Source organism: Nilaparvata lugens, chromosome 5 (assembly GCF_014356525.2).
Source record: "Nilaparvata lugens isolate BPH chromosome 5, ASM1435652v1, whole genome shotgun sequence".
Lineage (NCBI taxonomy): Eukaryota > Metazoa > Arthropoda > Insecta > Hemiptera > Delphacidae > Nilaparvata > Nilaparvata lugens.
The window spans coordinates 8,299,459-8,315,487 of NC_052508.1; the positions used below are offsets into that span (position 1 = coordinate 8,299,459).

Consider the following 16,029-nt stretch of genomic DNA (forward strand, 5'->3'; position numbering starts at 1 on the left):
TCTTTAAAGCCGTGTCCACACTGAACAAATGTTCGACAAACATGTTTGTTGAAACAGTTTAGGCAAATTTTATTGTTTGACAAACAATGTTTGCCTGTGGCCAGTGTGGACGCGTCACCAAACAAAATATTTGCAAGTGGAAAGAACAGGTTTTACAGCAAACACTGAAAATGTTTGAAAAAACAGTAATTTTTGTTTGACAAACAAAGATTGTCCAAACTTTTTAAACTGTTTGTCCCTGAGCCCTGTTTGTTGCACATGTTTGTACCTTATTTTTTCTCTCCTTATCATTTTGATGATGGCAAAATTATTCCTTCAATATGTGAATATTTTCTATTTTAGTGATAATAATATGAAATACTTCTTCTATGTTTGGTTTTGAAGAATCTAAATTTAAAAATATACTTGGTGAAAATAATTACGCACTGAAAATTTTGTGAAGTGAACAACTAAATTCCTATCAAAATTTGTGAATGGAACAGTTTTGGGATTTACGCCTGTTGTTCCGTTCCCAATCATTCATAGTTGAGAATGATATTGTAACCATTGATAACCTATGTATCAATGAATAAATAAATGAATAATAAATAAACTAAAAGACTCGACCTATTTCGGACTATGTGTAACCTTATCCAAATTTGGGAGAGGAATAGCACAAGGTTACCTTATTTTTCTCTCCCTTTAATTTTGATGATGTACTTATTGTATGAATCAATAAATAATGTTATGAATCAATATTCATACCGTAGTTCTAGGCAGTAGCTGAATATTTGAAATTAGAATTAATTTTGTTAGGCATCAATCTTAGTTAAGGCCTATTTTAAAAACTTGTTGAATATTTTTCTTTGAAATTCCGTTGATTTTCCCCAAAGATTCTATTGACTACCTGAGTCTATAGTGAGGCCAACATTATAATGGCAGTGAAGAAACATAGGGGAACGGCGTTACCGATGCTTTGTCTTTCCACTGACTTTTATAGAGGATAGCTGATACTGGTAGCCTATATCTGATGTAATTAACTTCAAAAACATCCACACAAATGAATTGCGATCAAAATGTATTGCAGTCATTGGACACAAAACATTAGATTGGTGATTATAGTGCGATTTGCATTGCTGGTGAAAATGATAGGAAGCCATTGCTGTCACTCATCTTTTTCCACCACCACCTTTTACACAATGAATTTTAACTGTAGTAGATGACTGAGGCGCTGCATAGGTTTTACTGGTCTATAACACAATTTCAATCAAAATGTATTAAACACAAATTAAAATGGATGGAAATAAATTTGAAGTTTCATTACAAATAGCTAATTATACAAAAGTGACCCACAAAAGATGTAAAAGCCGAAGAACATAAATTCTTCATGAAATTGGTAACAAAGAAATGTCCAGTAAAATTTTCTCATATCGACCTTAGTTTTCCAGATCTATAGATTTTTCTATATTTTTGAATAAGTAGAAATCTGTCAGTCAAAATAAATTCTAAGGATATGATGGAAAGAGGGAAAAATCTCCAATAAGGTTCATATAATGCGTTCGTTTGTCTGACATTATTGAACTTTTTATGAGCGCTCAAAGTTGAAAAAGTGCATTTGTCATTGCATAGCCAAATTTCAAACAGTTTTAACTCTCATAAAAAGTTCAAAAACGTGAAACACATGTAAAAATTATACGAATCTTATTGGAAATTTCTTCGTCTTTTCAACCATATACTTAGAATAAGATTTTGACTGACAGTTTCCTAGTTATTGATGCTTTTCAAAAATATTGAAACATTTATATACTTCGAAAACAGATCGATATAAAAAAAAATTACTGAACATTTTTTGTTGCAAATTTCATGAAGAATCTATGGTTTTCGGCTGTTACGCCTTTCGTTGGGCACTTTATGTAAATGAATAAATAAATTAATTATAGTTGATAATTTTTAAATAGTAGCGCTCATCGAATTTCATCTAGCTGTTTACCTGTTGTCAATATTTGCAGTAGCAGAAGTCTTCGAGGTGATTTACAGCCTTTAATTGGGATTTTCGTTTTATAATTATTATAAATAAATTTTAATTAGAGTTAGTAGATGGAAGAGTTGTGACTAACCTTTCTTGCAGATGACCTGTATATAGGCGACACCCTGCAACTCGCTGGGCACGGTGACGCGGAGCGCGGAGGCGGGCCTGGGGGGCGGAGGCGGCTGGGGGGGCGAGGTGGGGCAGGGAGATGCGGGGGGACTGGAGGGCTCCTCCTCCTCCGCCTTGCTCACCTCGAACATGCCTGTCTGCGCGTATTTGGAGCCCGCTGCAAAATCAATAAAAATTGTTTAAAATTCATGAAAATGTACACGAAAAATAGGTACAAAAATGCAGAGCTGTGAAGTAGGAATGGGACTATAGTGAGGTCCACGTTATAATGGCAGTGCTTAATCAGCTATGGTATTGCTATTCTTGTCTATCATTCAACAAAGCGGATAACGCTATCTCTTTCTCGCTTTGCTCTGTTGCTCTGTTTGCTCTGTCTGAACAATGTCGAATTAATGATTAATTAACAAAATATTTCATCTTGATTATGAAAATTCATTATGAAATTATTAAAAAATATAATTTCTTGACGTACACAATAAAATTGATTATTTTTAACTAGAATGAACAGTTAACCGTCATTGAAACTTACATGAGTGGGCGCATAGCAGCACTGAGTGCTGCCTCTGAAATATCCTACTTTATAAGCCTCATACAGCTCAGGCTAGAAGAAAAAGGATGTTTATATCATAAAAAGTAATTTTATAATCAATTTGGATGATTGTAGTCATATCTTGAACATGTTATACTATTTTTTAATAATAATATACTGGAAATTGTTACTCACTGAATTGAATACAGAAACTGACCACATTGAAAGAATAATTTTATTTCAGCTATTCTCAAATATCAAAAAACATTATACAAGGCACTTATAATAATTGATAATGAAACTTGAAAGAAATGGGATAGTCTCTTAGAAAATAGCATATATAAATATTTGAAAATTAGGAACACAGAGTGCTGCCTGTAGGACGTGTCTATGTGTTTGTCTTCAACTCACGACTGAAACAATCAATGTAAACAGCATCTAGCATGTGGATTGTATTACCAATGTTGCCAACTGTAGATACTGAAATTCCCAACTTTGTAAAATGAATGCCATTCTAATTAATACAAGAATAATTACTTGGCAGCACGGAGTGCTGCTACGCGCCCACCGGAAGCTACCGTCTACAGAAGGCATTGACAAGACAGAGGATCGCAACGTTGTTCTGCTATCTTTCTTCACTGCCATTATAACGTGGACCTCACTATAGTATCAATATCAATGATAATTTCATTTGAATGCATGCGTTATATCTTCCACAATCTGGTTTGCACTAACCGACAAGGCAGCCAAACATACTCTACCATAGTCAACCGCACGAAAATTGTCTGATGGAGAAATGTGTGGAAAATTAGAAAAATCAGCGTCTGTAATTTGTAGTATTGAAATAGTACCATATTGTCAGAGTTTTGGATGGAAGGAAGATATCCTTTCTATGGAAGTAGCGAAAGCCTGAGGAATTACAGTAACCCGTCTGTGATCCAAGTTCTATCCATCCTGATTCTGCACCTTGCACCTTATAAATAATTTCCAAAAAGGCTAAGTACGGATGTCAGAGGAAATAACTGGTCTCTGTTATTTATACATATTTTCTTTATTTATTTACAACTCTTGAATCAGTCAAAATCAACTCAGTATCAAATCTTAGTACTTGAATATTTTAATATCATACAGTCCATTCTTTGCTATCAGAGCTGTGTAGTACATTCTTTAGTAAATTGGTAGATTTATGGAAATTGGAACTTCTGAGTTATCCTAACTCCACCTGAGTTATACCTCCACACACTACCCCACTCATAAACGTTGACAATTCGTTAGGTGTACTTGAAAAAATTAATTAATTCACTTTTATAATCAGCTGTGGACAACGTTGAACAACTCTTATTTGGCAACGTTGCACTCATCGGTTCCAATTTCCATCAGACTATTATTTTCTTGCGGTTGACTATAGGTGAATCTTTCATCTAATATTACATTATTAGTAGGAGAGGATAATTGAACACTATGAATCATGGAATACATTCAATGATGAATGATTTATATTATATTACAAATAAAACTTTTATTATTTGATTTCATCTGAAGGAGAAGATACAACTGACTTTATTTAATTGATCCTTGCTGGGGAAACTGCCATAGTAAAATAATTATTAAAAGGAGAAATATTCCAATAAACCTAATAATAGCACATTTCAATTTTAAGATTTTTTATTGTTTTGTATTATTATTTGAGTTTTATTATTTATTTTACTTGTTATTGGTTTCAAATCTAGGTTTTTCCTATTCTTCTCTTATTCTTTATTGATTCATAAGTACATAATCAAAAATGATAGGGAGAGAAAAAATAATGTAAAACTTGTGCTATTCCTCTCCCAAATTTAGATAAGTTTACACATATAGCCCGAAATAGGTTAAGGTGGGCCGTCCACTAGAACCTTTTTCGTCCGAACTAGCATCGGCCGAAAACTACCGAACTCGTCCGAACGATCCCCCAACAAAGAAAAGAATAGATGCTCGTCTATTGCAACAGGTTCATACGGCCGTCTCCGGCCGATCAATTTTTCGATCCGAATTGAATGGGATTTTCCGGCTCTATCCGGCCGAACTAACTAGTCAAGCTGAGACAACAAAGTGTTCAACTTGTTTGTTTTTGTTTTTTGAAGTTGTTCTGTTTTATAAAGTTGTAATTATATGTACAATGAAAAGTTGATAAGTTTGGTTCAAGAGCATGTTCCATTGTGAGATATGCGAGACAAAAGATATCATCGTCGTGATGTTGAAAGGAATCTGTGGACAAAGATTGCTGAACAAATAGGATCTGAATGTATTGTGATGAATAACTAATTTATTGGATATTTGTTTATTCAATTTTCAAAATCTCAATATAATCATTGTTTATGGAACATTTTGGTGGCTATGATAGTAGTTAATTCAATATTCAATAGTTCAGCCAACTACTGAACTAGACTGACGTAAACGGTTCCAATGGACGACCATATTCGGCCGAATTAACGGCCAGCAGATTCATCCAATCCAACGGTCGAACGGATCGGTTGAATACGGTTCCAGTGGACGGTTACCCTGTCTTATAGTTGTTCACTTCACAAAATTTTCATTCCTTAATTTTTTCTACAAAGTAGATTTTTAAATTTAGATGCTTTAAAAACAAACATAGAAGAAATATATCACATAAAAAACCATATTTCTCTGATCAAAATGTCTATACTGTTTTTGTTCAAATGGCGATAAACTGATTTGATTTGATCTATATTACATTACAAAAACTACAAACACACTATTTTATGAAATTAATGTTGTTACCTGTCCTATAACTGAGATCACCAATGATAGTATTGGACACTTTCTTGAGTCTCCAGTTCTTTCTGAGCCGCAACAGTTCAATATGGAAATCGGGAACGGATCTATTACGAGCCGCCTCGTTCTGACATGTGCGCAGTCGTTCTGCGCCGTTCAACAGAACAGCCGCCGCGCCGACTAGAGCCTAAAATGAAAGACAATCTATAATATAATAAAATTCACAAGTGAATGAAAACATAACCTACGTTTTTGGACTAGTATATTACTAGTCCCACCTGTCTTATAGTGCTGTACTGTGGGGATCAAAGGCATATAGCACTAAACTATTCCGTATCCAAAGGAAGGCAATAAGACTTATTTGTGGTCTGCCAAAACGCGCTAAATGTAAAGAGAGCTTTAGAGAGTTAGAAATATTGACATTACCCTCTATTTTTGTATTTCAATGTCTGACCTACGAGAAGGAAAACTTGAATAATTTTTTTTTGTTATTTCTATTAAAACTAGTCACTAGGACTAACCATTAATTTTGTTCTGTTATTTCTTATCCTAAATTAATTTTTATTGCTAAAGTCTTCCAGTGAAGCCTACAGTTCCAATCTATAATTTCACTACTTTAAATTATTTCACTACACTTTTATTCAAAATACTTTAATCACTCCACTAGCACTACACCAACTCGAAGGGCTTTGATCTCTTCAACCTCCTAGTGAGTTCAGTGTTGTCTAGTAGTTAATAATTTTGTTGAGTAATGAGTATCACATGAACATCAAACTAGAAAGGAACAACTTGATCACCAACCGCTATGAGTATGCTAGCACACAAAAACATTTCTATTTATTGGGGAGAAGCTTTTCAATTTGCTCTCAGAATAATTTAGGGTCGGTTTCCGAGCTCGGGATTTAGCTAAGTCCTAGACTTTAAACAGCTGGAGTCAGAAAATTGGTTTTCCAAAACGGGGCGTAGTCGCAGTCATTGTCATAGTCACGTTTGAATTAAATTTCGAAAAACAAGAAAATTGAACACAAAATAAAATAAAGAGAAAATAGTGTAAAGTTTCAGCTATTTTGAATTATTTAGGAATGTCTAATTTCGTCAAGGAAAAACGTTTCCAATTATAGAAATGAGAAAATAAAAACTACGACTACTATAAAAGCTGCGACTATGCCTCGTTTTAGAAAACCAATTTTATGACTCCAGCTGTTTAAAGTCTAGGACTTAGCTAAATCCCGAGCTCGGAAACCGGCCCTTAGATGTTTACAAAATCAAATTTTCAAGCGGAGGCTAAAACTATTCCTAATTAGTAACCCTATATAAACTTTTCAGGAGTTCTATGAACTGGCTAGGACCACGGAATAAGGAAACCATTAGTGTTCTCTACTCCGTGCTAGGACTTTGTGAAATGCTTAACATGTTAAGCCCATTATGTTATCAACTACTGCTACTTTTTTGTTTGTCTTTTTTCTTTCTGTTTTTTTTTCTGTGTCCCAGGACCAGGATATTATATATTTTAATATATTCTATATCACTTTTTTCTCAATTTGGACATTTCCATAAGTGGATCTTGATATTTTATTGTTTTTAGAATAGTTTTTTCAATTTTTGTATAATGTATGTATGAAAATTTATTATATAGTGTGACCAAGGTAATGCTTCTGATGACCTCAGAAGGGTTTACAATGAATCATATTCTATTCTAATCTATTATATTAATCAAAATTCGGGGAAGGAACAGTTTTGGGCTGTGCCTGTTGGTCCTTCCTCAATTATTTAAATAATTCGTTCTTTGTATCTAAATAGATAATAAAGGAAGGAGTCGGCTTATACACGTACGAGATAGGAAATTCACGAATGACGCATCATCACGTCTCAACTACTCAACTGATCAACTTGAAATTTCGCATACATATTCTTAATAATTAACCGTGGATAGTTTTTGGCATATTTTTCAATTCTTCAAGATTTCAATAGTTAATGATTTTAATTAGAACCTTGCAAAGCACGGGTTACCTGCTAGTTTTTAATATAATAAAGGGAAGAATTGGCTTATACACGTTGGGATAGGAAATTCACGAATGACGCATCATCACGTCTAAACTACAGGACTGATTAACTTACCTAACTGACCCTTAGGGGTCCCCCCCGAGGACACTATTGTCAATAATAATGTCAAACTGTTGGGATTTATATTAGAGAGAAGAATGGGTTGGAAGCCTCATGTCGTGAGTTTGTGCAGGAGACTCTCCAGAGTTGTTTTTCTCCTTAGGAGACTCAAGTTATCTTTGAATGCTGAATCTTTGTTACTTGTGTATTATGGACTGTTCATATCCCTCATCTCCTATGGAATTCGTCTCTGGGGCAACTCTTGTCATACAACAAAAGTTTTTATTTGACAAAAAAAGGCAGTGAGAGTATTGAATAACTTGAAAAACAGATAGTCTTGTAAAGAAAGTTTCCGAAATTTGAAAATTCTTACGTTTCCTTCTCTCTTTATTCGTCTCTTTTTATATGTTAAAATGAATATAGAATCTTTTCCGCGTCTGGGAGCCAATCAATCTTACTCCACCCGACGTGGCAATGATCTATCACTGCCTCAAATAAGACTCTCCAAGACAGGAGATAGCCATATTTTTCTACAAGCAGAAATTTATAAAAATCTTTCCTTAGAAATTAGAGAGCTGTCGATCTATGAATTGGAAAAAAATGTGAAAAATAAATTGACAGAGAGAGTGTACTATTCGGTGGATGAGTATCTTCAGTCTTCAATATAATAAATGCTCATGATGCTACATGTACCATTTAACTTTTGGTAAGACTAAACTAAATAAATATCTTTTATAACTTTTCAATTATTAATATGAATTGTAGTTTGTTTCTAAGACTAAGACAAAATGTTTATTGTAGTAGCATGTTTAGAATGTTTTGAATATTTTCATATATTAAATGATGTCTATTATATGCTTATTTTATATGCTTATATCTGTTTCTCTTTTTTCACAAGTGTTATATATTACTGTTTATTATTTTGACGTGCTTATACAATGTAAAGTTGTTCTGGCAATAAAGAATCTTGAATCTTGAAATTTTGCATATAGATTCTTAAATTACCGTGGATAGTTATAGGCCTATTTTAAATTCTTCAAGATTTCAATAGATCTATTTTTCAGTTTGTCAAGTTTTTAGTTATTCCCTTGCGGAGCACGATTTACCTGCTAGTGAATAATTCTCACTTTTTAGAGCCACTGAAATTATTGAAACACACAGGGACCGACAGTTTAACGTGACGTTGTCTCGAGTGTTGTGGAGTCTGTCCAGACTGTTGTAGCTCAGAAAACTGAGATATGTGGTGGATCAAAACATGGCCTATCATTCACTGTTTCACAGCCATAGCATATATGCATAGCCACCTCTAATACAAGGCCCCGGCCTACGATATTGCAATATTGCAACGTCGCAGTGTAGGCCTAGAATCTAATACATGATTGGTGAAAAGATTTAAAAAAAAATACCAGCTGATCTTTTTCACAAATCATGCATTAGATTCTAGGCCTACGCTGCGACGTTGCAATATCGTTGTGAAAAAGATTTAAAAAAATACCAGCTGATCTTTTTCACAAATCATGTATTAGATTCTAGGCCTACGCTGCGACGTTGCAATATCGTTGGCCGGGGCCTTGTATTAGAGGTGGCTATAGGTGCGTACAGATATACGCGCCGCGAACATGAGCAATTCACTTTTAATCAGCAGATGTCAAGCTTTTATATCTGTATCTTACCTTTTCTGTAAAAATAAAGATATAGTCAGCTGATTAAAAGTGAATTGCTCATGTTCGCGGCGCGTATATCTGTACGCAACTTATACATGGCTTACTCCTGTGGGGTCACGCACGCACCAGCTGTTTACGATGTGCAGCTACTGCAGAAGAAGGCCCTGAGGATAGTGACATTTTCCAACTTGAGGGATCACTGCCGAACACTGCTGTATATCAGGAGGAATATGGCGCACTTACAAAAACATACATGCGACATACTCAGCCGCACAACAAGTTACGCCACTAGACTGGAGGTGCTCCGAAAATTACTCTTGTAAAAGAAATACTTAGGCCTATCTGTTTCCATAATTTTTACCAACTCTTTTCAATTAAAAGTTTCGGGTTTCAAAGATTACAATACAACAGTTCATGAGCGAGTTCCCAACCCAGGAGCTCACTAGTGTACATGATCGAATAAATAAATATCAATATCTCATCATTTATTTGCCTTGAATCTTGAGCATCAATCAATACAAGTAACCATCAGTCCAATAAGTTGAAATTAGAATATACTCTTAAAAGTTATACTTCGAAGTATAAGTTATACTTCGATATAAGAATATTTAACTGGACATTTTTTGTTGCGAATTTCATGTAGAATCTATGGTCACAGAATACATACAGAGTGGAAAGTCGGCTAGTATCCTGACGCCAAAATCCGTCATATTGAAAGAAAGTCTAGCATTGTAATTGACCGAGCGAAGTGAGGTCTAAGATTCAAGTCGACGGTTTGGCATTTCTCTTAATGTTTAAATTTTTATATGTTGCGCATTTACCGCAAAACGCGGTAATAGATTTTCATGAAATTTGACAGGTATGTTCCTTTTTTAATTGCGCGTCGACGTATATACAAGGTTTTTGGAAATTTTGGCATTTCAAGGATAATATAAAAGGAAAAAGGATCCTCCTTCATACGCCAATATTGGAGTAGAAATCAGACCATAGAATAATTCATCATAAATCAGCTGACAAGTGATTACATAGATGTGTGGAGAAGCCAGTCTATTGCTGTATTTCCATAAGGTCTATAGTTTCAATCAGGTACTTGTGAATGAGAATACCGCGTGAAATCTACTGTTCACAGAACTACTAGTATAGTGAGGTACATGTTATAATGGCAGTGGAGAAAGATAGGATAAAAACGTTGCCGATACGTCTTGTCAATGCCTTGTATAGACGGTAGCTGATACAGGTTTATTGATGTAATATTAACAGTTCATTCTCGTTTAAAATAATCAATTATATTTTATTAAGCAAGAAATTATATTTTCAATAATTTCATAATTAAGATGAAAAATTTTTCAATTAATTATTAATGCTACATTGTTAAAAGACGATCTGGCAACAGAGCAAAGCGAGAATGAGATAGCGCTATCCGCTTTGTTGAATGATAGACAAGGATAGCAATACAATTGCTAATCAAACACTGCCATTATAACGTGAACCTCACTATAGTAGCGGTAGTTTTAATTTCTAAGAAGATGGCGCAGTCACGTGACGTGGGTCTTGATGCACTCAAGTCTTGGCGTCTTGTAAAATGCATTGGTTGGATTGATACTTTCCATTCTGTATGTATTCTGTGCTATGGTCTACGGCTGTTACAACTTTAGTGGGACACCATATGTATAGTTGGTACAGATAATGGAGAAAATGGAGTCTTACCTTTTTCCTAGCATAAACCTGTGTGATAGGCTTCGTCTCGGGGGGTTCTTGTGGAACAGGGTCCAGGACCATGTATCTCTTCTCCTTAGCAATTTGTAGAACATCAGCCAACACACACACCTCAGTCAATGCACTCCTGTGAAAATTCAGTTTACATTTAATTATATTTTCCTTCCATTAACAAGATTAATATACTGACTTTTCATTATCATCAAATTATATTAAGCTAATTGACCAAGCGAAGTGAGGTCTAAGATTCAAGTCGACGGTTTGGCATTTCTCTTAATGTTTAAATGTTTATATGTTGCGCATTTACGGCGAAACGCGGTAATAGATTTTCATGAAATTTGACAGGTATGTTCCTTTTTTAATTGTGTGGTGTGGCGGCCAGAACCACCATAACCAAATCACACAGCAGCTAACCCATTCGCACACTGAATATACTCAACAGACTTCTACTGTGTTTTCGTGAATTAGAAGAAAAATCATTCAGGAAAGTACTGCGAGATGAACTGCTCAATCTCCCACTCTACTGATTGAGTGAGGAGATCACAAGTTTTGTCCACCTATTTGACATGCCATCTTGATTAAGTGTAATCAGTGTGCACTTGAGGGGCTTCAAATTTTCTGAAACGAAATCTATACCACGTAAGCTGGTCATGGATTGATGAAAAATAATTAAATTCAATTCAATTTTTCAAAATATTTAAGTAGGTTGCTTTGTAGATTAGTGGCTTCTTATGAGCTTCCAGGCTGTTTGAATTCGACTAGATACGTAGATTTATTTCAAACTAAAAAAAGGTTTACTAAAATAATTAGATATTGTAAGAGGGCAAACTTATAAATGAAAATTGAAGTTTGAAAGGAAAGTAAGTGCCGGTTGCACAAAAACCGGTTGAATTTTACCTGTGATTAGTTCCAAGACAAGCAATCGGAAAAGCCATCTTTTCAAAAACCCCTTCTCTGATTAGTTCTTGTGAAATTAATCACGGTTAAAAAGTAACCGGCTTTTGTGCAACCGGGCCTGAGTCTCCTACATAGCTATATTCTAGGCATTAAGACGCCAGAGTTCCTGATAAGGCCACTACGGTATTAATGATTCATAGTGGGAAAATTGGTAAAAATACATTAAAAATATGATTGAATATAATCTTGATGAATTAGGCTATCTGTGAGATAATTTAAAGTTTAGGCATAATATCAACCTCAAATTAAACTTACATTTTTTAATGTTTAAATTTAACAAAACTAACAAATATAACAGTTGATTTAGAAGTTTTAGATAATGATGAATTTGATGAGTTTTAGATTATAATGTTTAATTTGTAAACGAAACAAACCTCAATTTATTCCTGACAGAGTCCCAAGGCCATAGAGATGATTGAAACGAAGATGAATCTTTTGAGGCTGCCTCATCGTCACTCTTGTCGGCTTCGACCTCTTTCTTGTCATCACACACAGATTTGTTAAAGTCGATCTTCTGAGCAAGTTTGGCAAGGTTCTCCGACATCGACAAAGGGCTGTAACAGAGAAAAATATTAAATTTGGCTGAAACTAGATTAAATTTGTCTTTTTTTCTCTATGGCTACTCTTGAATATAAATAAAAATAGAAATCTAAGTACCCTTTTTAAAATTGTTTACTTTCGGCTATATGATGCCATTATTAAGTGAATCACTATCAAGAGAATTCCTTGATAATGGCATCATGTATCCGAAACATGTTGTGATTAAACAATTTTAGAAAGGGTTCATATTTCTATTTTTATTTTCATTAAATGTATTTTATTCAACTTGAAGTGGCCGTAGTCGAGTGGATCAGAAGCTTTATAATTCAGAAGCCGGGGTTCAAATCCCGGCCCGGAAAGATACATATCAGGGTAACTACCGTGTTTCGGATAGACACGTTAGTTATCGGTCCCGGCTGCCTAGTAACAGCTTTGTCAGAGACTCTAAAATTTATCAGGTGTAATCTGAAAACTGACAACAGACCTGAGCAAGCCAGGTTACTTGAAAATATTATTCAATTTGAGAATTCCCTCTTTACAACTAAATAAGTTTTCCAATTGTGACAGAATTCAAAGTCACGTTACGTTCACTACACTACGACAAGGACCAAGTCAGGTCCACTTTCTGACACAGTCAATCCAGTTATCTGGTCATGACTGAGGAGAGAAGTAAGTAAGTAAGTACAGATCTGGCCACAAAGAAATATCTGCAATCATTTAGCTATCTATATGTGTAAGTTATCTTAGATTGTCTATATTTACAGCCTTCTAATGAATTCTGATTGCAGATTGCTCTCTGCATGGCCGAACTGTGAACAGAACAAAATAATAGTAGATACTTTCCAATTAAAATCAAGTGCTTATTTCTAAAGCACAGTTTCGTATCTGGCGTTCCTATTATCGATACATCAAAATAAATCTTTTTGCTGATAAAATCACACATATGTGCAGAACCAGAAAGGCTCTATTTGAATCTTTTAAAGATAAAAGGGTAGGTTTTTGCTTTCAAATGTCAATATATTGGTATTATTTAAAAAAAACAAAACATTTTCAATATCAATAATAGGGACACTAGATTTGAAACTGTCCCTATTTATGAATCAATGTTAATTAACTTAATTTATATTATCAATAATAATTATGACCCGTTGCTCTTGTATTCTTGTTTGACGTAGTTCAAATGGATTTTAACTTTCAGGTTAGGTCTGGCTGCAAACAAAACTTCTGTAAGTAAATTATATAGAAAGTCTTAAACAGCCACCACTTAACATATTATGAGTTTTTGATTGATTCGAATCATGAATATGTTAAAATTGAAGAGATTTATTTTTTTAAATGTCAAACAAAGTCTGTCAACACTACAACCATAACCTAGTTCTTTATCGTTTGTATAGGGATCCTCGTTCAGATTACTTACGATTGATATATTTCCTGTCCATCATAGCTAATTTCTTGAATTTGATTTTCAATGGGTGCTTCCACAGATATATTTACTGAATAAGCCATTTTATATAAATTGTAGTCTGTAAATCTAGAACAAATCAATCCTCAAGTTGTACACAATTTATCTTGTAATCGGCATATTTTCTAAGCACATTCTATCCACGAGTATATAATCATAAAGTTAGAACGAAATTATAATGCTTAATTGCATATGCTATTGTAAATATACATTATTTATTTAAAACTATTAACTTTTACTATAAAAATAACACAAGAAATGAAAAGACACGGCGTCCATCAACATCAACACATCAAAAATCATCTCACTGCTGCCAACTGCCTAGGCAGAGTAGATGTACCAGTTAAAAACTAAACATTTTCTTAGTGTATGAACTTTTGAATCATAAAATGAAATTGCCAAGTGAAGTGTTGAACTTGAAAATTTTGTACGTTTTATTTTTCAAGAATATTTTATTCTTTGATAGAAAGAGAAGAACCTTCACAACCAACTATAATAAGAATGTAGATCGTAAAGGCACTGGGACACCAGCTGTGAACTGTAAATAAACAACATAACCTCACTTACTTGCCCCCAGTTTAACTACTCTCATTTCTTATACGTTCATTTTTGATATTTCAATAATTTTTCTCATAAGAATATTTAATAAAAACGTATTTTCTTGTTCATAAATTGAATTAATGTACTAAATGGTAACTGTCATGAACATAAAATGCATTTGTTGAAAAAATGTTCTCGAAAAGTTGCATTAGGAATCTCAGGCGGTGTCGATAGTGCTGTCTCAGCTTTGCTGCTGAAGGAAAAAGGGTTTGAAGTGATTGGCGTGTTTATGAAAAATTGGGATCAACTAGAAGAACAAGGATATTGTAAATCCGACATTGATGAAGAGGATGCAAAGTGGGTATGCAACAAGCTAGGAATTCAATTTAGGGCTGTGAACTACGTGAAAGAGTACTGGAACTCAGTTTTCAGTGAAATTGTACAACAATACTGTAATGGTTTTACACCCAATCCTGATATTCTCTGTAATAAGCATATCAAGTTTGGTAAATTCTATGATTATGCACGAAACGTATTAGATTGTGACTATATTGCCACAGGACACTATGCTAATAGCTCTAGAGACTTGATGAATCAATCTAGTGATGATGATAGGACTGTTCATTTACTAAAAGCAAAGGATCAACGAAAAGATCAAACATTTTTCCTGTGTAATATAGCTCAGAACGCTCTGAAAAGAACAATTTTTCCTTTAGGAAATTATACAAAGCAACAAGTCAAAGACATAGCTGTTAAGAACTCATTGAAAAGACTAGCTAGTAGGAAAGAAAGTATGGGGATATGTTTTGTGGGGTCCCGTTCCTTTAAAACTTTTATATCCGAATACATTCACCCAAGTTCAGGAAGTTTCATTGATATTGAAAGTGGTAAAGTGTTGGGGAAACATAATGGACGTCATAACTATACCATAGGACAACGGTGTAATCTACCGGGTACTCCAAAGCCTTACTATGTTGTGCAAAAACTGACAGACTCTCAAGATGTGTATGTTGCAATGGGTAGAGATCACAAAGCAATGTTTAGCAATTATTTCATAACAGGACTTGCGCATTGGATCTCAGATGCACCAAAACAACTAGAACGACCTGGCAATGGTGTTTTGGAGTGTGAATTCAGATTCCAACATCGGCATCCACTGAGGAAATGTACAGTTATGCGGGCAGATACAAAAATGATAGTTAACGTTGTAGATGAAGTGTCTTCCATAGCTCCTGGACAATGTGCCGCATTTTACTTGGGAGATAGATGTTTAGGGGGCGTTGTTATATCAGATTTTGGGCCCAACAACTACATTCTTCAAAGTAGAATAATAGAATGAAATGCTAATCGTCCTGTACCTATGTTTTAATTGTAAATAAATAATCAAGTATTACAATTAAATTTTTTCAATTATTTTCCTCATTCTAATCATACATCTAAACGAAATCTACCATATTTGATTGTTCAGAACATGCAGCATACGTTTTAGGTGTGTTGTACAATATAAAGATTGAAATAATTCGTCATTCACAATGAATATTATCAAGTACCCTTTATTTTATAAAGAAACTGGTTTCAACTCTTCAAGACCATTTCTAAGTGATGATGA

The 16,029-nt window shown here is 34.3% G+C and overlaps 2 protein-coding genes across 3 annotated transcripts in view; one reads left to right on the forward strand and one right to left on the reverse strand.

Moving 5' to 3' along the window:
- Nucleotides 1-14,175, reverse strand: part of LOC111058438 (mediator of RNA polymerase II transcription subunit 17) — a 32,162-nt gene extending 17,987 nt beyond the window's left edge. For both annotated transcript variants that reach the window (XM_039429852.1, XM_039429853.1), the window contains exons 1-5: nt 13,836-14,175; nt 12,253-12,432; nt 10,913-11,048; nt 5,445-5,625; nt 2,097-2,294 (exon numbers count right to left, since the gene is read on the reverse strand). In XM_039429852.1, the coding sequence (XP_039285786.1) occupies nt 2,097-2,294; nt 5,445-5,625; nt 10,913-11,048; nt 12,253-12,432; nt 13,836-13,924 (784 nt within the window). In that variant the 5' untranslated portion in view covers nt 13,925-14,175. The remainder of the gene's footprint in view (nt 1-2,096; nt 2,295-5,444; nt 5,626-10,912; nt 11,049-12,252; nt 12,433-13,835) is intronic.
- A 254-nt stretch (nt 14,176-14,429) lies between these two features.
- Nucleotides 14,430-15,821, forward strand: LOC111059189 (mitochondrial tRNA-specific 2-thiouridylase 1). The gene has a single exon (XM_022346810.2). It carries the CDS (start codon nt 14,593-14,595, stop codon nt 15,757-15,759), a length of 1,167 nt encoding a protein of 388 aa, XP_022202502.2. The 5' UTR covers nt 14,430-14,592; the 3' UTR covers nt 15,760-15,821.
- Nucleotides 15,822-16,029: the final 208 nt, after the last annotated feature.